General features: G+C 45.4%; 1 protein-coding gene across 14 annotated transcripts in view; it reads left to right on the plus strand.

Annotated features, from left to right (window-relative positions):
- The window catches only part of LOC118390287 (unconventional myosin-XVIIIa-like), a 115923-nt gene that overhangs the window by 54794 nt on the left and 34155 nt on the right, over positions 1-26974 (plus strand). For all 14 annotated transcript variants that reach the window (XM_052457223.1, XM_052457234.1, XM_052457226.1 and 11 more), the window contains 11 exons: positions 1380-1550; positions 2137-2227; positions 2500-2692; positions 4527-4613; positions 9863-10001; positions 15346-15505; positions 15598-15784; positions 16239-16446; positions 16652-16761; positions 17871-17936; positions 23023-23151. In XM_052457223.1, the coding sequence (XP_052313183.1) occupies positions 1380-1550; positions 2137-2227; positions 2500-2692; positions 4527-4613; positions 9863-10001; positions 15346-15505; positions 15598-15784; positions 16239-16446; positions 16652-16761; positions 17871-17936; positions 23023-23151 (1541 nt within the window). The remainder of the gene's footprint in view (positions 1-1379; positions 1551-2136; positions 2228-2499; positions 2693-4526; positions 4614-9862; positions 10002-15345; positions 15506-15597; positions 15785-16238; positions 16447-16651; positions 16762-17870; positions 17937-23022; positions 23152-26974) is intronic.

Genomic DNA, 26974 nt, shown 5'->3' on the forward strand with positions numbered 1-26974 from the left:
TTGGGTTACAATCTGTCAGATAATTGACACAAAAATTAGTTGTTTGCCACTTGGTGGAAATCAGTTACCACTTGTTGCCCTCTTGTAATATTAAAACATCTTAGTAGTATTATAGAGAGTTGAGAAACGGGTGAGTTCCTTGCAGGTTTGCAGAAACACATTTGAATGATAAGCAGTGCAGTTTGACTAGGTAACACCAGAGGGCACTCTAGACCTTTATTCGTGAGTTGCAGTGTAGATACACTAAAGAATTGCATGACTTTATGCACCTCCTTCCAGTAGATCTGACAATGAATGGGAGGTTGATTGGGTGTGCTGACAAGTGTGGGCTGTTTCATTCCTCAACTCTCAGGAGAGGTTTTTCGATAAAGCTCCTGAATGCCGCGTGTTAGTCAGAACCTGCATGCTCGTTCTCCCCCCCGCACCTCGATGTGATCTTGCTGCTGTTTGTGTGTCAGTGCCGTGCGTGTATGTTTGTGTTTGTGTGAGAGAAGGCTTATCAGATCAACTTATCAGATCACAGTTTGTCTGCTCATCCACTGTATACAGGACTTCTGTACTAACTGTTTTAACTACCTGTTCTTACTTGCATGTTGCATGCCGCTCTCCTTGCATCGCAGACGAAGAGAAAGGTAAACACACCCCTCTCCATATTGTTATGTCCTGCCTCTGTGCTTTTATCACTGTGAGCAGACATGGCGTCATTAGCATTTTAATGAAGTTCTCAGTGTTTCACTTTGATCGTCTTCACAACTCTCTTGTTTGTCACAGCGCAGCGGCATGTGCCGCTCTCATAGGCCGATGAAACAGGGAGATTACAGCATGCCTCAGTCAGAAGCCCAACTGTTCTATGTTCCCTAGTCAGTCACCCTCTTAAGTGTCTGAGGAGGGTTCCTCTCCAATAACGCACTGAAATGAAAAGCCACTCCTATCCACTCACATCACCCATCCACCAGATTAAAGTCAATCTTGGTTTGCAGACCGAGGCTCGTGTTAATGCAAAGTCATTGTACTTTGGAATGATAGTCCCTGTAATCATGTACTGTGGATGAAGGACTTGTAGCTGTGAGAAAAATAACATTTGAAAAAGTAGCTGCAAAAAGGCTTTTAGCTAATGGGACTGTGGACAAATGAGAAAATGTTGGGTTTGTACCATTTGGATGCCCAGTACCGTGCATGTCCTTTGTAGGCTACATTTCACTGTCCTGATGAGGGGATTATTATTAGCTTTTATACCATCGCAGCGGTGTTAGCCTGGGGCACGGTCGATCAAACCCATACATACACCTCCTATTCCAGTAACTGTAGTCTCCTGTCGTGGATAGAAGCTGTATGGTTGTTGGCAGAGGGGATAATGGTGCTATTTTTGTGCGTCTCAGCCGGTAGGAAGCAGTTTGCACGTCACGAGTGGGCGCAGAAGGCTGCCTACCTGCTGGGCTGCACCCTGGAAGAGCTCTCCTCCTCCATCTTCAAGCACCAGGCCAAAGGCACCCTGCCCAGAGCCAGCTCTATACGCCAGGGGACAGACGATGCAGCAGGAGAAGCCTCAGGTACACCTGGGACTATGCACGCACACCAGCTCATCACCTCGAGGAGATGACACACGTCTCTGAACGTTAAAGCTTATCTTAGTAATGACTACCACAGAAACAGAGTGGTTATTGATAGGTAGGTATAACAAAAATATATCAGGAGAATTTTAGAAGTCCTCCATGCATTGCCCTTGAAATGATAATTGCATTCCATTGATTTTTTTCAACATGTACAGTACCTCTGGGAGTTTTATCAGAGGTTGACGTGCACAGTTCGAAGGACATATAGGCAGAACCGTATCACAGTAAAATTTGACAGTTAGCCTTTATTTTACCTTGCCCTCCTTCCCACCTTGCCCTCCCTCCCACGTTGTCACATATAAGACATGGTTGTGATTCACCTGTCTTCCTCTCACACCATCTCTGAGATTGAAGGGCAATAGCACTAGGCTTAGCTGGTTCCCTGCAGTTCTCCCATTTTCAAATCAAACACTTACTGGAGTGAGCAGAGTATCCTATGCCTCTGCTGTGATGTATGCGGTCTGATCTGATGACAGGCATATTGCTGTAAATTTGTTTCTCTTCTCACCTGTTCTACCACCAGGTTCCAAGACCACAGCCATGGAGTGTTTAGAAGCCATGGCATCTGGGCTGTACTCGGAGCTCTTCACCCTCCTCATCTCCCTCATAAACAGGTTAGTCACTACTTTACCAGAGATGGAGGGAGATGACGCACGGACACCACTACAGCTGGCCTCTCTGTTTAGAGTCTGCTGCCTTGTACTTGTTGTCTTGCTGACTTTTTGTTGTTGTTGGTTGTCTTCGTGTGTGTGTGTGTGTGTGTGTGTGTGTGTGTGTGTGTGTGTGTGTGTGTGTGTGTGTGTGTGTGTGTGTGTGTGTGTGTGTGTGTGTGTGTGTGTGTGTGTGTGTGTGTGTGTGTGTGTGTGTGTGTGTGTGTGTGTGTCAGGGCTCTAAAGTCCAGCCAGCACTCTCTGTGCTCCCTGCTCATCGTGGACACCCCGGGCTTTCAGAACCCTCGCCTGGCCAAGCGGGAGCGAGGAGCCACCTTTGAAGAGCTCTGCCATAACTACACCCAGGAGCGCCTGCAGACACTGTTCTATCAGCGCACCTTTGTACAGGAGCTAGAGAGATACAAAGAGGTATATTAATATACACACACACACACACACATAAACACTAATGCGCACACACACACACATATTGACCCCACACAAACGCATGCACTAACACACACACACACACACACACACACTAACACACTAACACACACACTAACACACACTAACACACACTAACATACACACACACTAAAACACATACACTAACATACATACACACACACTAAAACACATAAACTGACGCACACTCTAACATACAGACACTAACATACACACACACTAAAACACATACACTAATACACACATACTAAAACACATACACTAACACACACACACTTTAAAGCGTCAATCAGCAGTTAAAACAATATCAAAGCATTTTCACCGCCCCTGTTTTGGTAAAAAGCTGAGGGATGGTACTGGAGAAATGTAACCACTCTCAAATTCATAGACAGAGCTATGGATGCAAGGACAGATCATTCATGATGTTTTAACCATGTTTTGAGGCTATATAGTGTTTGTTTACATTTACAAACCTTGGAGTATAACAAGCTTATATTTTGGGTTCTGATGGGGTACAACAGTTGAACTAAGCTCATGAGGTATTTATAAGTTATGTGCTACATAAATCATTGGGTGCATATTATAAATAAATAAGTAAGAAAATTGAACTCCTCGGGACCCTAAGGGGTGCACGTTTTGGTTATTGGCCTCGCCTGACACAACTGATTCAAATAATGAAAGCTTGACGATTAGTTGATTTATAGGAATCAGCTGTGTAGTGTTAGGTGAAAAAAACAAAACGTGTTCCCCTTGGGGTCTCCAGGACCGAGTTTAGGAAACCCTGATGTAGCAGCTGCTGGTTCAAACTTTAAGGCAGGGATCATCAACTAGATTAAGATGCGGGGCAATTCTCTCTTGAGTGGATGGTCAGGGGGCGGAGCATAATTCGAAAACATGTGTATACTGCAAATTGACTACAAGTAGTCCAAACAGATTTAGTGTTTGATTAAAACGTAATCATTTCAAACCTTGCTTATGTTTGTACTGTATATCTCTCTATTATGCGTGGGAATACTTTTGGAACATATATTTTCAAATAATTTAATTATTTGGAGTTGATTTGCTAGTGTTTTTCCAGTCCTTTATGTCCAGCAATAAAACAAATATTATAGGGTTTTTTTTCTCAGAAAACTTGGGGGGGCAAATCTGAACCGCGGGCCGCCAGTCGTGGAACCCTGCTTTAAGGATTCAAATATACATACTCCCATAGAATCCATACTTCAGGACAGAAAATCTGCACTATTCCTGCCTGTAAGCCATGGCAAGTTAGAGCTACATAGAGCTCATGGTTTCCTCCCTCTCATTAATAGTGTCACACAGTGAGCCTATATAATGGCCATATGATTGCCATTTCTCCTCCCCTGCCGAGCCCAAAGCGAGGTCACTCATCACTGGCTGTGTGAACTGGGCTGAGCTGCACAGCAGTGGAGCTGCTCGCTCGACGAGGATGAATAACTCCCCACTCTCTAACTCCCTCTCTTCTCATAGCAGAATACTAGACTATACACCCATCATAATAGGGCGGAAATATCCCTGCCAACACTCTGTCCTAACCAATGTATGTCTAATCACTCCCATTGTAAAAAACACAATGCTTTCACTTTCATAGCCTGTAGCCATTTAACAGCATTTTATGAGCAGTTTCCAACATTGTATTACTATTTATTATGTTATTATGTCTATACTGTAGGTGATGATGAACTAATCTCTATAGTAGAAAACTTCAAACTTGGCGCCCTGTCTTCAGACTTATGTCGTTGTCATTGGTTACTAACCCCCCTCATCACCCCTCTAGGAGAACATAGAGCTTCCATTAGATGACATGGAACCTAGCACCTCTCTGTCTGTAGCTGCAGTAGACCAAGCGTCAAGTCAAGCACTGGTAAGGACACTCCTTTCAATACCTATATTCACACGAGTTTACCTGGTTACAGAGTTTACGGCCATGGCAGTGTCACGCTGTACAGCAGTACTCTCTGTCTACACCTTTCTGTGCCATTTCTCTTTAGTAATGGCACATTCCAGAGCATCATTATCTAAACTCCCTTCTGAAGCTCTTGCCACTTTGTTTTGTAGTCCTGACACCCTGCCTCTCTCGCTGCCCACACCGTGTGTACCGTGCACTGCTATGCACATATAATTACATTCATGAGTCCTTTGGGACTCACAATGAGTCAGTTGTATGCATTTTTGCAGATTTGAGAGTTTTCTGTTTATTGTAAACATTTTCAGTGAGCATAATATACGAATGCTTCTGTAGAGGAATCAACAGAGAGAGGGTTGAAGGAAAAGACTAGAAAACCCACTCAGGTGGAAGAAAACAAAATCTGTGTTTTGCTTCTCCTCCAGTGTGTGTGCCGTGGAAACCAAAAATGACAAGGTGTTGAGAGTGTCATGGTCGGCGGTGTAATAAGTTGGTTTGAGTGCTCTACCTTTTAAGGGGTCCTGGCCCTGCTGGAGCTGTCATCAAAAGCACTGAACCAGGGTATAGCAGATGGCTGCAGAAGGCCAAAGCCTTTGAAGGCTGACAAAAACAAAAGAATGGGACAGCACAGCCCACGCTCTTAGAGATCACTCTCTGTTGATGTCGAGACACTAGGAGGAAAGCTGACAGTTGGATTTACACTGACACTTCAAATGTTGTCCCCTGACATAAAAGACTCAGTACCCATGGGTTCACTGGGGTCTGTTTGCTTGCTGTGAAGGCTTTTAGCGAGGCCCAGGAACAGGTTTTACTGTGTACTTGTATGTCTAACAGAGAGCTTTTATATGGCTTTGCTGAGCTTTTTCTAGGTCTAAAAGGCCATTGCACTCAACACTACTACAGTAGTTATCTTTCTCTATTGATAATAACAATGTGCTAACACTGATAAAAAACATTTTCTTCAGATTATACCAGTAGGTGGGTATAGACTGTATATTCTTGAACTTCCGGCGCCGACAGAGATGGCCGCCTCGCTTCGCGTTGCTAGGAAACTATGCAGTTTTTTTTTTTTTTACGTGTTATTTCTTACATTAGTACCCCAGGTCATCTTAGGTTTCATTACATACAGTCGAGAAGAACTACTGAATATAAGATCAGCGTCAACTCACCATCAGTACGACCAAGAATATGATTTTCGCGATGCGGAGCCTGTGTTCTGCCTTTCAACCAGGACAACGGAATGGATCCCAGCCAGCGACCCCAAAAAAAACCGACTCTGTAAAAGAGGGAAACGAGGCGGTCTTCTGGTCAGACTCCGGAGACGGGCACATCGTGCACCACTCCCTAGCATTCTTCTCGCCAATGTCCAGTCTCTTGACAACAAGGTTGATGAAATCCGAGCAAGGGTAGCATTCCAGAGGGACATCAGAGACTGTAACGTTCTTTGCTTCACGGAAACATGGCTCACTGGAGAGACGCTATCCGAGGTGGTGCAGCCAGCGGGTTTCTCCACACATCGCGCCGACAGAAACAAACATCTTTCTGGTAAGAAGAGGGGAGGGGGCGCGTGCCTTATGGCTAACGAGACATGGTGTGATCAAAGAAACATACAGGAACTCAAATCCTTCTGTTCACCTGATTTAGAATTCCTCACAATCAAATGTCGACCGCATTATCTACCAAGAGAATTCTCTTCGATTATAATCACAGCCATATATATTTCCCCCCCAAGCAGACACATCGATGGCTCTGAACGAACTTTATTTGACTCTTTGCAAACTGGAATCCATTTATCCGGAGGCTGCATTCATTGTAGCTGGGGATTTTAACAAGGCTAATCTGAAAACAAGACTCCATAAATTTTATCAGCATATCGATTGCGCAACCAGGGGTGGAAAAACCTTGGATCATTGTTACTCTAACTTCCGCGACGCATATAAGGCCCTGCCCCGCCCTCCTTTTGGAAAAGCTGACCACGACTCCATTTTGTTGATCCCTGCCTACAGACAGAAACTAAAACAAGAAGCTCCCACGCTGAGGTCTGTCCAACGCTGGTCCGACCAAGCTGATTCCACACTCCAAGACTGCTTCCATCACGTGGACTGGGATATGTTTCGTATTGCGTCAGATAACAACATTGACGAATACGCTGATTCGGTGTGCGAGTTCATTAGAACGTGCGTTGAAGACGTCGTTCCCATAGCAACGATTAAAACATTCCCTAACCAGAAACCGTGGATTGATGGCAGCATTCGTGTGAAACTGAAAGCGTGAACCACTGCTTTTAATCAGGGCAAGATGACTGGTAACATGACCGAATACAAACAGTGCAGCTATTCCCTCCGCAAGGCTATCAAACAAGCTAAGCGTCAGTATAGAGACAAAGTAGAATCTCAATTCAACGGCTCAGACACAAGAGGCATGTGGCAGGGTCTACAGTCAATCACGGACTACAAGAAGAAAACCAGCCCAGGCACGGACCAGGATGTCTTGTTCCCAGGCAGACTAAATAACTCTTTGCCAGCTTTGAGGACAATACACTGCCACTGACACGGCCTGCAACGAAAACATGCGGACTCTCCTTCACTGCCGCCGAGGTGAGTAAACCATTTAAACGTGTTAACCCTCGCAAGGCTGCAGGCCCAGACGGCATCCCCAGCCGCGCCCTCAGAGCATGCGCAGACCAGCTGGCCGGTGTGTTTACGGACATATTCAATCAATCCCTATACAGTCTGCTGTTCCCACATGCTTCAAGAGGGCCACCATTGTTCCTGTTCCCAAGAAAGCTAAGGTAACTGAGCTAAACGACTACCGCCCCGTAGCACTCACTTCCGTCATCATGAAGTGCTTTGAGAGACTAGTCAAGGACCATATCACCTCCACCCTACCCGACACCCTAGACCCACTCCAATTTGCTTACCGCCCAAATAGGTCCACAGACGATGCAATCTCAACCACACTGCACACTGCCCTAACCCATCTGGACAAGAGGAATACCTATGTGAGAATGCTGTTCATCGACTACAGCTCGGCATTCAACACCATAGTACCCTCCAAGCTCGTCATCAAGCTCGAGACCCTGGGTCTCGACCCCGCCCTGTGCAACTGGTACTGGACTTCCTGACGGTCCGCCCCCAGGTGGTGAGGGTAGGCAACAACATCTCCACCTCGCTGATCCTCAACACTGGGGCCCCACAAGGGTGCATTCTGAGCCCTCTCCTGTACTCCCTGTTCACCCACGACTGCGTGGCCACGCACGCCTCCAACTCAATCATCAAGTTTGTGGACGACACAACAGTGGTAGGCTTGATTACCAACGACGACGAGATGGCCGAAAGGGAGGAGGTGAGGGCCCTCGGAGTGTGGTGTCAGGAAAATAACCTCACACTCAACGTCAACAAAACCAAGGAGATGATTGTGGACTTCAGGAAACAGCAGAGGGAACACCCCCCTATCCACATCGATGGAACAGTAGTGGAGAGGGTAGTAAGTTTTAAGTTCCTCGGCATACACATCACAGACAAACTGAATTGGTCCACTCACACAGACAGCATCGTGAAGAAGGCGCAGCAGCGCCTCTTCAATCTCAGGAGGCTGAAGAAATTCGGCACTCACAAACTTCTACAGATGCACAATCGAGAGCATCTTGGCGGGCTGTATCACCGCCTGGTACGGCAACTGCTCCGCCCACAACCGTAAGGCTCTCCAGAGGGTAGTGAGGTCTGCACAGCGCATCACCGGGGGCAAACTACCTGCCCTCCAGGACACCTACACCACCCGATGTTACAGGAAGGCCATAAAGATCATCAAGGACAACAACCACCCGAGCCACTGCCTGTTCACCCCGCTATCATCCAGAAGGCGAGGTCAGTACAGGTGCATCAAAGCTGGGACCGAGAGACTGAAAAACAGCTTCTATCTCAAGGCCATCAGACTGTTAAACAGCCACCACTAACTTTGAGTGGCTGCTGCCAAAACACTGACTCAACTCCAGCCACTTTAATAATGGGAATTGATGGGAAATGATGTAAAATATATCACTAGCCACTTTAAACAATGCTACCTAATATAATGTTACATACCCTACATTATTCATCTCATATGCATACGTATATACTGTACTCTATATCATCTACTGCATCCTTATGTAATACATGTATCACTAGCCACTTTAACTATGCCACTTTGTTTACATACTCATCTCATATGTATATACTGTACTCGATACCATCTACTGTATCTTGCCTATGCTGCTCTGTACCATCACTCATTCATATATCTTTATGTACATATTCTTTATCCCCTTACACTGTGTATAAGACAGTAGTTTTGGAATTGTTAGTTAGATTACTTGTTGGTTATTACTGCATTGTCGGAACTAGAAGCACAAGCATTTCGCTACACTCGCATTAACATCTGCTCACCATGTGCATGTGACAAATAACATTTGATTTGATTTGAATTCAGAAAGAGCCATTTGAAGAGAAAAAGGGGTTAGAGTTCAATTATACCAAAAAACTCATTTGCGGCCAGCATTCTAGTGGTAATTTGTGAAGTGGCCTGTTTAGAGCAGGCTTCCTGAACGCTCCAGTGCTCTCTGAGCTATTACTCTGATATTAGGCCTAACAAGAGTCATGGCTAATGGCCTGTCCCTCTCTGCTGTCTGGACCTTAAAAAAACTTTATGAAGCTTTATGAAAAAAAACTGTTGTATTTTTTTGTGGTTGTTATTTAATAAAAAGCATGAACCTGAAAGCAGTGTTTCACTGTATTGTCAGCGGGGTATTTTGGTGCTAAATATGGTAAACTGACTCCTTTACACTATTTTGTGTCAGTGTTTGTTGTGGAAATAGTCCGGAGAGTTGGGAGTTGTTGTGGTATTCCAGGTGAAAGACTTACAACAAATGCTGATGAAATTTCCTCAGGCTTACAGAATGATTCCCACAAAGTAGATCAGAGCTGACTTCGCTTCAGGCCTTGGAGTTTGAGTAGGAGTGGGCTGGCTGGCTGGGTGTGTTTGCTAAAGTGAGTCAGTATGTGTAGGCTGAAAAGCAAACGGATGCCCAGTTAGTCTGTTTGTGTGTATTTTGGTGAGACTGTTGATTCTACAACCATCTGAAGGACTGAAAATGTGTCAAGAGTACAGTAGATGTTATCTATTCAGTGAGGTGAGGGGTTGGAAGCGAGTCTGACCTGTGGGTGTGCCAGGTGCGGACGCTGAGGACTGATGAGGCGAGGGGCCTGTTGTGGCTGATGGAGGAGGAGGCTCTGCAGCCTGGGGGCTCTGAGGACACTCTACTGGGACGTCTCTTCAGCTACTACGGCCCTGCCGAGGGCGAGAGCAAAGGTACAGAGACACACACGCCTCACAAAAAAATCCAGCACTATTGTTATACTTCAAATGTGATTTATTTTGACTGAATATTTATTTTGATTAAAATAGACACTAACCTACACTTATCACACCTACTATGCCTACCAATCTTGTTTTATATCATCCAATCTTATCTTAATACTACTTCTCCAAAATAAATCAATAGTAATTCAACAGAGGGGCAGAGATTCACAGGAAGCCCATCTCTGCGCCCAACTCTAGCACCCCTGGAATGGCTTCCAGTTTCTCTCTTCATCAGAAAACAGCAACTTGTTGCCTGAGGTCACACGCTGATCATAGAACTCCCTCCTCGCTTTACTGTAAAATTCAACCTTGCACCTCACCGCCATGTGCTTGTGGAACAGCCTGCGTTTCTCCTGTTCAGGCCAGTGCTGCTTGTGGAACAGCCTGCGTTTCTCCTGTTCAGGCCAGTGCTGCTTGTGGAACAGCCTGCGTTTCTCCTGTTCAGGCCAGTGCTGCTTTTGGAACAGCCTGCGTTTCTCCTGTTCAGGCCAGTGCTGCTTGTGGAACAGCCTGCGTTTCTCCTGTTCAGGCCAGTGCTGCTTGTGGAACAGCCTGCGTTTCTCCTGTTCAGGCCAGTGCTGCTTGTGGAACAGCCTGCGTTTCTCCTGTTCAGGCCAGTGCTGCTTGTGGAACAGCCTGCGTTTCTCCTGTTCAGGCCAGTGCTGCTTGTGGAACAGCCTGCGTTTCTCCTGTTCAGGCCAGTGCTGCTTGTGGAACAGCCTGCGTTTCTCCTGTTCAGGCCAGTGCTGCTTTTGGAACAGCCTGCGTTTCTCCTGTTCAGGCCAGTGCTGCTTGTGGAACAGCCTGCATTTATGCTGTTCAGGCCAGTGCTGCTTGTGGAACAGCCTGCGTTTCTCCTGTTCAGGCCAGTGCTGCTTGTGGAAGCGGAAGCTGGTCATATTTAGGGACTGGGACTTCCAGTCGCACTCACAATGCCAGATATCTGAGAAATTCACTCATAAAACCGGTTCTATATGTACCTAAGTGCATTCTAAACATACACTGAACAAAAATGTAAACGCAGCATATAGTGTTAGTTTCATGAGCTGAAATAAAAATCCCAGAACTGTTCCATATTCACAAAAAGCTTATTTCTCTAATTTTGTTTACATCCCCGTTAGTGAGCATTTCTCCTTTGCCAAGATAATCCATCCACCTGACAGGTGTGGCATATCATGGAGCTGATTAAACAGCATGATCATTACACAGGTGCATCTTGTGTTGGGGACAATAGAAGGCCACTCTAAAATGTGCAGTTTAGTCACACAACATAATGCCACAGATCTCAAGTTTTGAGGGACTGTGCAATTGGCATGCTGACTGCAGGAATGTCCACCAGAGCTGTTGCCAGATAATTAAATGTTAATTTCTCTACCATTAGCCGCCTCCAACGTCGTTTTAGAGAATTTGGCAGTTCGTTAAACTGGCCTCACAATCGCAGACCACGTGTAACCCCGCCAGCCCAGGATCTCCACATCTGTAACGGTTTTCTGTGAAGGAGAGTCAGACCAAAATGCAGCGTGGCTATTGCGATCCATGTTTAATGAAACAAAGTAAACACGAATCAAATACAAAAACAATAAACGTACCACGAAAACCGAAACAGCCTAATACTGGTGCAAAGTAACACAGAGACCGTAACAAGGACACTAAGGACAATCACCCACTAAACACAAAGAATATGGCTGCCTAAATATGGTTCCCAATCAGAGACAACGACATACACCGGCCTCTGATTGAGAACCACTTCAGACAGCCATAGACTTAACTAGAACCCCCCACCAAGCTACAATCCCAATACCAACACACCACATACAAAAACCCCATGCCACACCCTGGCCTGACCAAATAAGTGAAGATAAACACAAAATAGCTCGACCAGGGCATGACAGAACCCCCCCCAGGTGCGGACTCCTGGACGCACCTCAAAACAATAGGGAGGGTCCGGGGTGGGCGTCTGTCCATGGTGGCGGCTCCGGTGCGGGACGTGGACCCCACTCGATCACCGTCTTAGTCCCTCCTCCTCGCGTCCTTGGATAGTCCACCCTCGCCGCCGACCTTGGCCTAGAAGTCCTCACCCAGAACCCCACTGGACTGAGGAGCAGATCAGGACTGAGGGGCAGCTCGGGACTGAGGGGCAGCTCGGGACTGAGGGGCAGCTCGGGACTGAGGGGCAGCTCGGGACTGAGGGGCAGCTCGGGACTGAGGGGCAGCTCGGCACTGAGGGGAAGCTCGGCACTGAGAGGAAGCTCGGCACTGAGAGGAAGCTCAGGCAGGTAGTTGGCTCCGGCAGATCCTGGCTGGCTGGCGGATCTGGAAGAGTCTGGTTGACTGGCAGCTCTGGCTGCTCCATGCAGGCTGGCAGCTCTGGCTGCACTGAACAGGCAGGAGACTCCAGCACGCTGTAGAGGAGGAGGGCTCTGGCAGCGCTGAACAGGCGGGAAACTCCAGCAGCGCTGTAGAGGAGGAAGGCTCTGGCTGCGCTGAACAGGTGGGAGACTCCGGCAGCGCTGGAGATGAGGAAGGCTTTGGCTGCGCTGAACAGGCGGGAGACTCCGGCAGCGCTGGAGAGGCGAGGCGCACTGTAGGCCTGATGCGTGGTGCTGGCACTGGTGGGACTGGACCAAGAACACGCACAGGAAGCCTGGTGCGGGGAGCTGCTACCGGAGGGCTGGGGTGTGGAGGTGGTACTGGATAGATCGGACCGTGCAGGCGCACTGGAGCTCTTGAGCACCGAGCCTGCCCAACCTTACCCGGTTGAATGCTCTCGGTCGCCCTGCCAGTGCGGCGAGGTGGAATAGCCCGCACTGGGCTATGCAGGCGAACCGGAGACACCGAGCGCAAGGCTGGTGCCATGTAAGCCGGCCCAAGGAGACTCACTGGGGACCAGATGCGTAGAGCCGGCTTCATGGCATTTGGCTTGACGCTCAATCTAGCCCGGCCGATACACGGAGCTGGAATATACCGCACCGGGCTATGCACCCGCACTGGAGACACCGTGCGCACCACAGCATAACACGGTGCCTGCCCGGTCTCTCTAGCCCCCCGGTAAGCACAGGGAGCTTGCGCAGGTTTCCTACCTGGCGTAGCCATACTCCCTGTGAGCCCCCCCCAAGAAATTTTTGGGGCTGTCTCCCAGGCTTCCTTGCCAACCGCGTTCCCTCATATCGCCGGCTCCTCTCTCCGGCTGCCTCTGCTCTCCTCGCTGCCTCCACCTGTTCCCATGGAAGGCGATCCCTTCCCGCCAGGATCTCCTCCCATGTGTAGCAACCCTTGCCATCCAATATATCGTCCCATGTCCATTCCTCATTGCGCCGCTGTTGCTGCCTTTGTTGCTTCTCCTGTGGCTCCTGCCTGTTGACACGCTGCTTGGTCCTGTGGTGGGTTATTCTGTAACGGTTTTCTGTATGTGAAGGAGAGTCAGACCAAAATGCAGCGTGGCTATTGCGATCCATGTTTAATGAAACAAAGTAAACACGAATCAAATACAAAAACAATAAACGTACCACGAAAACCGAAACAGCCTAATACTGGTGCAAAGTAACACAGAGACCGTATCAAGGACACTAAGGACAATCACCCACTAAACACACAAAGAATATGGCTGCATAAATATGGTTCCCAATCAGAGACAACGACAAACACCTGCCTCTGATTGAGAACCACTTCAGACAGCCATAGACTTAACTAGAACACCCCACTAAGCTACAATCCCAATACCAACACACCACATACAAAAACCCCATGCCACACCCTGGCCTGACCAAATAAATGAAGATAAACACAAAATACCTCGACCAGGGCGTGACAACATACGGCTTCTTCACCTGCAGGATCGTCTGAGACCAGCCACCCGGCCAGCTGATGAAATACTGAGTATTTCTGTCTGTAATAAATAAATTATTTTGATTGGCTGGGCCTGGTTCCCCAGTGGGTGGGCCTGGTTCCCCAGTGGGTGGGCCTGGCTCCCCAGTGGCTGGGCCTGGCTCCCCAGTGGGTGGGCCTGGCTCCCCAGTGGGTGGGCCTATGTCCTCCCAGGCCCACCCATGGCTGCGCCCCTGCTTAGTCATATGAAATCCATAGATTAGGGCCTAATTTATTAATTTCAATTGACTGATTTCCTTATGAACTGTAACTCAGTAAAATTGTTGCATGTTGTTTTTTTTTGTTCAGTATAGAGTGTCGATAATACACAAAAATAAGCAATTAACCAAATACTGATAAGAAAAAAATATTTGATAGGAAGATATCGATGCTCCTGTGCCATCCATAGTACAGACTGGTTAAATTGCTGGGTGTAGAAGCTCATTTTGTAAAATGATATGCCATTTAGTAAATGCTTTTATCCAAAGCGACATACAGTCATGCGTGCGTACATTTTATGCATGGCTGGTCCCGGAAATGGAACCTACTACCCTGGCATTACAAGTGTCATGCTCTACCGATTTAACAATTGAAAATCTTGGATAGCAGAAACAAGCTGCACGTCTAGTTTTGAGGTTGTTGCCACCAAAAGGGATTTTCTAAATCAGCATTGGTGCCTATCAACCAACTGTTCTAACGTTCTTCATTCTACAAACATTTTGATTTCATCATTTTCAAATGTAATTGCGTTCTAATGAATAGAATCACCATGGGAAAGCAATAAAATGGGGTTCAAATCAACACTGTCGCTCTTATCGACCAGACATTCTACATTCAAACATTCTACCAACTGTCCTTTGGATGATTTTAATGATTCAGAATGGCATCATCAGGTAAAGTCAGTTTTACATTGAACCCACCAATACACTAGCCTGGTCCCAGATCAGTTTGTGCTTTTGCCTCCTGCGTTGTGATTGTCAAGCCAAACAATTGCATGGCAATTCCATAAGGAGTAGGGATGAGAGTATTAACAGACTGGCAGTCCGGCTACCAATGCAGTGGCAGAGTTGAAAGATTACTTTAACAGAACTGCACTAATCACCCAGATATGGTGTGGTATGCAATGTGCCACTCTGTTTCTATTATTCTTCACTGTAAAACGATGGGGAGAAAACTATAGCAGCAAACAGTGTTTATGTTCAAAGAATTCTCTGTTTTCTAAACTGCCATATTCTAAAATGATTTTACTTCAAAAACACATAAAATACAGGTTTATAGAAAATATATTGTCTGCTGAAAGGTGACAATGATTTGTTGTTTTTCTTCTTTTTCACATAATGTTCATTACCACACATACTGTAGACATCCATACACGCAAACATTGGCATACATAATTGTTATCAACTCCTTTATCCTCTCTACTGGTCAGGTCACACCTTGCTGTTGAAGAGTGAGAGACTACATCACTTCCTGCTGGGCCACAGCCATGGTACAGACTGGGTGGAGTATGACGCCCGTGGTTGGCTGAGCCATGCTAAACAGAACCCTGTCTCGACCAACGCAGGGAGTCTCCTACAGGACTCCCAAAAGTAACACCCGTCCCACATAACGTTTTAGCTTGATTAGCAACACTTGCAATAGACATTTCTGACCGTGTTGGATTTGTCGCTCTCCTCTGTAGGAAGAACATCAGTGGTCTGTTTATGAGTCGAGGGGGTGGGGCCACCATCCTGTCAGGCTCCATTGCTGGCCTCGAGGGCGTTTCCCAGCTGACCTTGCGGCGTGCCACCAGCATGAGGAAGACCTTTACCACTGGGGTGGCAGCCGTCAAGAAGAAGTCCCTCTGTATCCAGATCAAACTACAAGTGGTGAGAGGCTAGGGGCCATCTGCAGGGGCCAGGTCTGGTCGAGGGACTGTGAGAGGGAGAGCGATCGAGAGGGCCCCAAATAACTTATTATATTTTCACTTCTGTTCATGTTTTATTATGTGTATATCCACGTGGTGTTGGGCCACAAGCCCCTCATTTAAATCCTATACACGAGCTGATTTAGTAAATGGAGTCTTTTAATTAGCATTGCCTAATGTACGCCCTCCCTCTGAGAGAGGTGTTCACACAGTGTTTGGGGCGGCAGGTAGCCTAGTGGTTAATAACGTTGGTCCAGTAACCTAAAGGTTGCTGGTTCGAATCCCCAAGGCAACTAGGTGAAACATCTGCCTATGTACCCTTGAGTAAGTCACGGTGCACGGTGAGGCCTTGCCCTATCCTCTAGCCCTCTATCACTGTTATCATTTGAGTCCCAGCTAACCCTTCTCTCCTTCAGGATGCTCTGCTGGACACGGTAAGGAGGTCCAGGGTTCACTTTGTCCACTGCTTGCTGCCCAATGCTGATGCCCTGCGGGTGGGCAGAGGGGAGTTGGAGGCCCAGGGGGAGAGTGGAGACTCTGGCCTGATGCAGCTGGATGTGGCCCTGCTCCGGTCCCAGCTCCGCGGCTCCAAGCTGCTGGACGCCCTCAGAATCTACAGACAAGGTGAGAAGGCTGACAGAGCTAGAGGCTGTGGTTGTTAGATGAGGAAGGTTCTGACCTGCCTAGACTGGAGTATAGTTTCCTTCACAAACAAACCAAACGACCAACACTGCTCTACTGTATGTCATGTAGACTATGTGGTTAGAATAAATAGTTCTGTAAAAAATTGTAGCTCCGTAACCTTGCCCCCATGTCGTTGTCTTTACAGGATACCCTGATCACATGGTCTTCTCAGAATTCCGCCGCCGCTTCGATGTGCTGGCACCCCACCTGACCAAGAAACTTGGCCGCAACTACATAGTGAAGGATGAGAAGAGGGTCAGTCTATTTTTCTGTGTGTGTGTGTGTGGAGCATAGCTGAGGTCTGTAGTGTTACATTAATAATCTGAAGAGGCCGTCTCCTTCCTGGCTGTCAGTAGCCCACTGACAGAGGAATAAACCTCCGTTAATCAGAGCCATTGTGATGACCTAATCAACATGGCAGAAGCAGAGACAGGAAGGAAAGGCCTTCTAATTGCACTGGGGTTTAGGGCTGAACTTATCAACTTTGTGAAATATATTGTCTACTCTGGAGGCTGCCTGCCTGGTGGTTTTACCCTAATGATTTTCTTAGGATAGGAACTCTCCACTGCAATGTAAATGGTGAGAGGGCCTAAAAATATTTTAGTGTGACCCAACCTGTGAAGGGAGGATTTCTAATGAGGGTTCCACTCTGAGGTTAACTATCAATGAGGGTCAATTGTGTATTGGTCCCCTGAAAGAGGAGCCAGGCTGAAGTGAAATGGTGGGGAAAAGAACACAAAAGCTACTCTTTACAGAAGAGTGTGAGAGACTGAGCGAAGGTGGTACAGAGAGAGAAAAGCAGTCAGTGTCTCGTAGCGGGGTTTCTGTGGAAACGGCGTCAGACAAAAGGCCCTCAGTGCTCGGGGCTGCAGCTCCTCTCACAGTGTAATCTAGATGGGGCCTTTCAGGCTGGGGGCTCAAGTGGACCTGTCCACACCACCCAGGGAAAGGGACAGTAGAGAGACACACAGAGACCGACCGTAACACAGAGAGGGAGAGCTGCAGGTGGTGCCCCTCTGCAGAGACTGTATGTGTTCAAGGCTGCTATGGGGCCGAGACCACCACGGGGCCAGGAGGAACAAGCTTGGAGAAGGTGGATTCTGGAGGACGAGCTGTCTGGTCAGTTTTTGCCTCTCTCCCTGCACATGCTCTGTGTCCTTGAGAATAGAAGAGGAGAGGGTGGGAATCGGGCCGGATGTGTGAGGTAGAATGTGAAAGGACGACAGATCAGGATTCTGTCAATCTGTCTGATTAGAGGAGTGGTTGTTGGGATGATGGGATTGTGTCAGTTGGCAGCTTTGCGGGACTGCTGTAGAGGGGGTAGACGGGCAGGGAATGATCTGTATGTTTGTGTGCGTTTCAAGGCGGTAGAGGAGCTGCTGGAGTCCCTGGACCTGGAGAAGAGCAGCTATCACATGGGACTGAGTAGGGTGAGTACCAATACTACCACAACATTAAAACACTTCACGCTTTGAATTAGTCACTGGTTAAACTACCTCTGTTCATATTACATTGAGTGAAAATGGGTTATAGAAACCCAGAAAACAGATGTTGTCCCATGCATACAGTAGGTTTCTTCAACTTGTAGCTAAAGATTCCTCCTTTTTCGTTTTTCCTTGAGGAATCCCAGTAACAATTCTGAGAGAGAACGTTTTCATAATGTTACCCGTAATTTCCCCCTAATGTTTGGGGGTCTAGTTTTCCGTTAGTTAGGGGAACATTCTATCTTTGTTAGCAAAAAACATTCTTAGCCTTTTTAGCATGTGTTTGTGTTAGGAGAACATTCCCTTAATGTCAAACAGAACTTATCTAACTAAGAACATGGTTACAATGTTAATGTTCTAGATGTGTTTTATGGGACGTTGCAAGAACATGCGTGTCCAGTTTTCTGAGGGTTTGAAGAATATTACATCAACGTTCTACCAAACATACACAGAACATGGTTGCCATGTTCTTAGAAAAATGTGTTTTTATTACACATTACACCTTGTAACTGTTGCCAACCCCATCAAGGCCCTGATTGGTGAACCACTGATCCATTCACAGCTCTTTTTCTGCCTGTTGGCATGGTTAGGGATACTCACACAGTGCTTTCAATGTTTACATTTTTTTTTTAAACCTTTATTTAACTAGGCAAGTCAGTTAAGAACAAATTTATATTTTCAATGATGGTCTAGGAACAGTGGGTTAACTGACTGTTCAGGGGCAGAAAGACAGATTTGTACCCTGTTAGGTCGGGGGTTTGAACTTGCAACCTTCCGGTTACTAGTCCAACGCTCTAACCACTAGGCTACCCTGCTGCCCCCGTACATATTTGACACCACATAAATTATTACATTGTGCATGTTCATTTATACAGTAATTATTATATGTCCTTACCTGGGATTTGAACTCACAACCTTATGGTTCACAACGGTCATATATTTCTGCTACGTCACCATGTCTGTGTACATTATCAGTTATTTTTGACTATTCCAGGGGTGAAAGCAAACTGGAATGGTCCGGTATGAACTACTGGTAAAATAAATAGTGGTGGTACGCCATACCGGTAAAACATGAGCCTATCACAATAATGAAAACAGATTCCATGAAAACTGTATGCTATCACAGTATTTATCATTACCTCATGTCAGTCGCATGAACAATTTGTGAATAGTCTTGAAAACGTGTGGAATACGCTCAAAATGCGGTGTTCCAACGATAACACATTTTTGCCAAGGCAAAGATAAGTGGCCGAGACCAAGACGCACATGGACAGCAGTGTATGCATCAATTGGAGTTACAAGAATTGTGTAGGAGGCTTAGTGTAGGAGGCTTAATGAATGACAATCACTGAATATCATTCATTTAGACGTGATGCCGGAATTATTTCCGTCCAGTAGCCTAATAGTTGGAATAGAAGTCTGGACACTGACTATAGGCCTCACATTGAGCCTATTACAATATTAACTTCTGAAGGATGAAGTGTTCCCGGCCTACGTGCAATTTCTTTCAGCAGCATAAAAGCTGACCGTATTTTATTTTCAACCACAAAAAATATGCGTCCACTAAAATATCAGAAACTTGCAGGATTGTTTTTCACATTTTTTAAAATTCCTTAAATCCGGTCATAATTATGTCATTTGGAATTATCCCTGGTTTCTTAACGTCCTCGCTCCGTGACAGAAGCAGAAATGAAAGAGAACTTTACCGATGTCAACTAGATTGTTGATGAAACATGGATCATTCTATCGATTTGGTGAGCATGGCTTTATTTAATATTCTAGACGAGTATCAAGTAATGACAGAAGAGAAGCTGCATGTATCTAATTATAGACAATTTGATAGCCTACCAAATGTTGGAAATTCGAAGCAGAAAAATATATTTTAATGAGGCTTAAAACGTATTTATTCCGCACCTCCTGTCATTATGCCATCCATGAGTAACGTGCGCAGGTAGCCTACATTAAGTAATAGTTTGACAATCAGTTAACATCATAACTAGCTGTGTTTATGCCACATTAAAAAGGGGAGGCTAATACATTTTAAGTTAAAAGACATCTTTACTATTAGGTCCATAGAGATCCTATTAAATTAATATGGATACTGTATGTAATTACTGTATATGATCAAATAGATAAGTGCATGCACAAACAGCCCTTCATTTGCTGAAATAATCATTTTTTGTGTAAAAAAAAGAAAAAAGGAAAGTCATTTCACATCACATCTTGTTACTTTTGCCAAGCCAATCAAAGCCCTGACTGGTGAACCACTCATCCATTCATCTCTCAGTTTGGCAAGGTACGGGCAACTCACACACACACAGTGCTTTTAACAGAGTGCTTTCAACTTACATATTTGACACACAATTATATTTGTGCATGTTTATTTATACAGTAATTATTATTCAACATGTCCTCTCCTGGGATTTGAACTCAGAACCTCTTGGTTCATGGTACATTGCATGGGACGTTGTACTCCCATCTTCCTGCACTGCCACCATGTCCATGTCAGGTATCAGTTATTCTGACTAGTCTCTCATCATTGATTTGATTTACTTATTTCAGCAAATGAAGGGATTTCTATATATGAGACCTCCCATGTGTGCATGCACATATCTATTTGATCATATACAGTAATTACATACAGAATCCATATTAATTTAATAGGATCTCTATGGACCTAATAGTAAAGATGTCTTTTAACTTAAAATGTATTAGCCTCCCTTTTTAATGTGGCATAAACACAGCTAGTTATGATGTTAACTGATTGTCAAACTATTACTTAATGTAGGCTACCTGCGCACGTTACTCATGGATGGCATAATTTAATTTAACTTTTATTTAACTAGGCAAGTCAGTTAAGAACAAATTGTTATTTACAATGACAGCCAAACCCGGACGACGCTGGGCCAATTAGGCGCCGCCCTATGGGACTCCCATTCACAACCGAATGTGATGCAGCCTGTAATGACAGGAGGTGCGGAAAAAATGTATCTTCTTGCAACGTTCCCATAAAAACATGTTTAGAATATTAATATGTTTTGTTGTGAGAACATGGCAACCATGTTCTGTGTATGTTTGGTAGGAGGTTTATGGAATAATTTCCTAACTCTCAGAAAACTGGACACATGAATGTTCTTGCAACATTCCCATGAAACCTGTCTAGAACATTATCTTAAGTTCTGGGTAAGTTTTATTGGACATTAAGGGAATGGTCGCTTGGAAACGTTCCTTGAACATCACATGAACATTCCTATGAAAACGTTATTTAATTACCTAATGAGACTCTAATGTTGTGGGAATGTTTGTTGTTAGCGGGGATGTGTTTGTGACTCTGGGTGAACTGTCTGACAAGTGTTGCCTGTCATGAAAGTCTCTTGGCTGGGGAGGATGGGTCTGAGAGGCATGCCTGCCTTCCAGCCTCACCGTGAGACACACAATCATGTCTCCTTTGTATGCATGTCGTTATAGAGTCATTTCTGGCAGGTGATGGTCTTCGATGTTGTCTTTCGCCCTGGCACTTGTAGACTAATCACAGTAAACACTGCTTGGCACACTTCTGTTTAATCCCATCAGCTGAGAAGTGGCCCATAGCCAACAAGAAAGTATTGTAATTAAAAATGGTAATTTTTTGGGAGACAGCTGTTGTTGCCTTCGGGGTTTGGAGATTGAAATGGCCTTTGGAGTAGATTAGCACCAAGATGGTGGTTCACAAAGCATTCCAACTGTGTCCTAGCAACAGCAGTGGCCTCAGCAGAATGCCAATTAACAGCAGCACCAAATATTCTCCTGACACTGGGTCCACCACACAACTCTCACTGTGGTAAACACTGCCACAACAGGAAGTCACGTCTCATGTCCGCTTTGATTGACCCATTCTGATCATAATATGACGCCGACACCCAGAGATCTCCTAACTTGTGGTTTTCTGATGTAGAGTTACATTATGGACAAAATGCATATGACAAACATGACTTTACTGTTTTATTTTGAAGCCAAATTCATGACATTATCCCTCTAAACATTGCTGTACAGTGTGTTTTCTGAACCCCTCCTCTTCGTATTGGTAATACAGTATATCCTGCTTAAGTAATAAAGGTAAAATAACAAAAGTGTTTGCCTGTTCCACCTACTGGTTCTTTCATGTATGCCAGAGAGGTTTGATCTTTTATAAAGCACTGGAGCCTGTCAACTCTCCCATCCCCATCCACCCTTCGCCTTTAAGCTGACTGACTCCCACCAGTCTTCACACTGTGCCTGACCCTGGCCTGATGATATCTCTCAGAGCGTATGTGAATGATAGGAGATTGTCATGTGACGGCACTTCTACTGGCCCTTTAACTCTGTTTCATCTTTGACCCGGCCAATGAGGACACAATGCTGACACTCTCTGGCAGAGATAACAGGCGCGTTCCAGCGGATCACTTTTGTTAAGTCGGTGACCATCGTTTTTCAGCGCCTTTCAAAGTCTGTTGCATAATGGGGAAGGATGACTGAAACAGGAGCTTTTGTGCGATTCATTTCTATGGTGGAGTGATACAAATGAATGTGATATTTGAGGCTCTCTCACTGACTGTTTGTACAATGTAGTCTACACACATATGATTTCAGTTTGTGAGTGTGTGTTATTGGAGTTGGAGACATGTATATTTCAACATTATAAATAAAAACTTTCATAAACACCTTTTAGTTTCCGACTTTCGGCTGTCAAAGATATACCTCCCCAACTTCCCTCCTTGACCTTCGTCTACAGTCGGTTGCTTTCACCTTACCACTCAAACACGCTCAATTACTTTATTACCCAATCTTCTTGGATTAAAGGGCCGTTGTCTTTAGACTACAGTGGATGGATCTACCTCTTTCTTGGTAATGTAATATATTTGTGTAATAGGTGCTAAAAAGGCATACTCTCTTGAAGTCAATTTCAAGTCAATTATGTGACCATTTTGTTTTAAATCAGCTCCAGACTTGAACAAACGTGACTATATCTGTTTTGTTTGATGATGAACTAAAAGGTGTGTACTTTCCTCCCCAGTTGTTCTTCAGAGCGGGGACCTTGGCTAAACTGGAGGAGCAGAGGGATGAGCAGACCAGATGCAACATCACCCTGTTCCAAGCAGCCTGCAGCGGGTACCTGGCCAGACAGGCCTTCAAGAAGAGGAAGGTAGGCATGACTCCACCACGGCTTCACTTCATCAGAAGAAAGGCAGGATTTAAAGATGGAAGCAGGGAAGGAGGAAAAGACGTACTGTGGATGTCAAGGCTATGACTGTGACTGTCCAATATGATCAGAAACTGTTTTATAGTTTGAAATCCAGGATTTATTTTCCATGATTTACATTGATAGTTTTTTGTTGTAGAGAACAGTTCAGTCTTCCTACTGTATATTCCCCCTGTCCCTGAAGTCTTTTTTTAGACTACGGCAAGCTCTACAGTAAACTCTACAGAACAATATTTTACTATTGATTTAGAGACAGAGAATCAAACTTTCATGTGATTTAAAATAGAGAGATGTGGTTGCCTCGGGGTCTGGAGTGAAGGAGCCTGTTCCACGTCCCATTTTAAAGGTTGTTTTCTCCGCCATAGGACTACAGCTAGCTCTGCTGTAAATCTATTGGCCTAACCCCACCCCCATCCCACCTGAATCACCCTGTCACTATCTGCACCAGAGACAGGGGGGTGACATGTCCCCCTTAATCACACTCTCATTGATCAGCTCTTTTTAAAAGCAGCCCTATTATACATGCCAGCATCTCCTTCTCCTCAGCTCTATCTCCTTGTCCCTCCATTAATCTCTCTCCACATGATATGGGGCCATCTCTCTGGCGCTGATAGCATTTTTGCAGTTGATGTATGGAATCCAGCACTCCTCTCCTTCACTGTGTGATTACGCTCTGAGTGAGCAGGCTGCCTTCATCTGGCCTGGCTAGAACTGAGTTCACTGGCTGGTACACAACCACCCACAGGACATCACTACACTCACTGGCTGGTTCACCACCACCCACAGGACATCACTACACTCACTGGCTGGTTCACCACCACCCACAGGACATCACTACACTCACTGGCTGGTTCACCACCACCCACAGGACATCACTACACTCACTGGCTGGTTCACCACCACCCACAGGACATCACTACACTCACTGGCTGGTTCACCACCACCCACAGGACATCACTACACTCACTGGCTGGTTCACCACCACCCACAGGACATCACTACACTCACTGGCTGGTTCACCACCACCCACAGGACATCCCTACACTCACTGGCTGGTTCACCACCACCCACAGGACATCACTACACTCACTGGCTGGTTCACCACCACCCACAGGACATCACTACACTCACTGGCTGGTTCACCACCACCCACAGGACATCACTACACTACCTCCATTTCAGCCATGTCTTTGTACTCTCTTTGTTTCCAGGTTGCCTCCATGTGGCTTTAAGCTTTCTGAGAAATGGACATACGCTGCAGTATCTTCCCAAGGTGGCCTATGGGAATCATTTTTTAGCTAGTTGAGCAAAAAGCTGAAGTTTTTAGCCTTAATACATTTTTGTTATCTCTGCTTCTATTAAAGATTTGTGCTTCTCGTTTTGCCCTCATGACAAAATAAGCAGCTTTTGAGTAATGGGCATGTGGTGGAAATAGGAACCCGGGAAAGGCCAAGGTTTTCTCTTATTAAGTTCAAAGGCCATCGTTCAGAGACTGAGGGTGAGGAGCGCTTTATAATCCACTGGAAAGGGCAGGAAATCACCACTGAGGAACAGTGTGAAGGCTAACTGTACCATTACTAAATCCATTATTCGGGTCGCCTATTTTTTTTCTGAATGCTTTCTCCTCTGTTTCTTCCCGTACGTTTATCTTTAATAGAAAGATAAGATTCAATTGATTTTTTTTTATTGTAAAATCTTTGCCTCTGAACTGAAGTTCAGGTTTTTGTGAGGTAAGATGTAGTACTCAATTATGGGTGACAGCTAAGGTTCTGTGGTTTTTATCTGGTTAGGAGTGGTTGTTTCATATCAGTGTATGGAAACGGTTGTTTCTGTTCCAGTAGAAAAATAAAGTCCAAGTCTGTGTAATTCTTGGTTTGGTGGTTCATTGTTCGCTGGAAATAATATCAGGTTTTTGACTTGATTTAACATTATATGAACTTTTTAGATAATGTGTTTGTAATGTCATATAAAGTCATAAACATATGAAGTCATGACTTGATGAATATGATGTTAATATAATGTTCAATCAGGTCAAAAAACTGATATTATTTCCAGCGAACATTGAACCACCAAACCAAGAATTACTCAAACAACTCTTTAGACTTTTTCTACTGGAACAGAAACAACCGTTTCCATACACTGATATGAAACAACCACTCCTAACCAGATAAAAACCACAAAACCTTAGCCGCCCTAGATTAACTATAAAACAATGAGTTTTTCATTGCAAACTTCTTGAGTCTGTCTGGTTTAGTCAGTATAGTAATGATGATAGACCAGGCCATGTGTCTCTGTCTGCTCTGAAAATATATAACATTTAACAAATATATGCAGTTTGTAAAAAAGTAGTTATTCCAAATGCACCAGCCCAAGAAATAGAAAAGTGTAATTGGAGGAATGCGGTGAAGTGGTATATTACTGTGCGAATCGAGTTCCCTCCTCCCTCTTTCCTTCCTCCCTCTCTAGCAGGAAGATTAACGGAGTGTGTCTCTATCCAGAGGCCTGTCTTATAATAATGATTGTATAATGAAACCCACTAGGGCTCTCACTCCGTCTACCCCGTTCATGAAATTTGATTAGGCTTCCATAATGTCACTGTATGATGTATCCGTTCTCAACAGATGTGCCGTGGTTAGATGGAAATACACTCTGAGAGTGTTAGGAATGTGTTCTATGGCAGCGACAAACATACGAAAAGCCCATGGTGCTTGATAAGCGGCTGGCTGTGTCATAGAATGTCCTGTAACTTTTGATTGATTTATCATGGTTTCCAGAGCTTTTTGAAGTCATCCCAGCATGACTTCACCAGGAATATATATCTCCCTTTCGAGAAGCAACAATTTCCCTTTTGAAAGTGTGCCTGTGTCTATCTCCTCTCTCTCTCTCTCTCTCTCTCTCTCTCTCTCTCTCTCTCTCTCTCTCTCTCTCTCTCTCTCTCTCTCTCTCTCATACAGTAGTGGAGGGAGGGCATATGGAAGACAGGATGTTTTCTTTTGAAACACAGCCCAGTCTTCCTCTGTGTGTTTTCTTTCCTCATGTATACCTCCGGGAGCCGGGGGGAATTGAACAGAGCAGCCGATGGGCTTCCTAATTAAGCGCTTGTTTTAAGTCAGCGAGTGCGCTACTGAGTGGAAGCAGGTGGTGTGGGCGGGTGCTTCTCCTGCACCGTCAAGTAGAGCTCAGTCTTCACAAACACAGCGCACGCACACACACACATGCATGCAGGCCACACACACATTCATGCACAGGTAGGAGAGAGACACACCGAACCATAGCTATTACCCAGGCAATGACATCCACTCCTACCTAGCCCTACACTCTTACAAAAAAGGGTTCCAAAAGGGTTCTTCGGCGGTTCCCTAGATAACACCGTTTTTTTCTAAGAGTGTAGATGATTATGTCAGAATCTTGGCCCACGATTCACATCCTCTCAACAGACTGACATACAGCAGACAGACCCCCTCTCAATATGAATAGCCCTTTGTTTATTTCTCTTCTGTTTGCCTCATTCATTAAGGTCTAAACATCACAAATGAGTCCTGTTGAATATGTCTGTCTGAGATTTGCTGAATGTAGCACTGTGTTACGGCTTTCATGGCGTAACAAATCCTAATTGGCCATAGAGGCTGACTTCGGGGCGGAATCTACTTGACGCTGGGAATATTGTGTTGTCTAATTGGGTTTTGCCATAATCTGCTGCCACTACAAATGCTCATGCACAAGCTGCATGGAAATCGTGTAACATTTGGAATCGGCTTCCAAGATG

This window comes from Oncorhynchus keta, chromosome 11 (genome assembly GCF_023373465.1).
Source record: "Oncorhynchus keta strain PuntledgeMale-10-30-2019 chromosome 11, Oket_V2, whole genome shotgun sequence".
Classification (NCBI taxonomy): domain Eukaryota; kingdom Metazoa; phylum Chordata; class Actinopteri; order Salmoniformes; family Salmonidae; genus Oncorhynchus; species Oncorhynchus keta.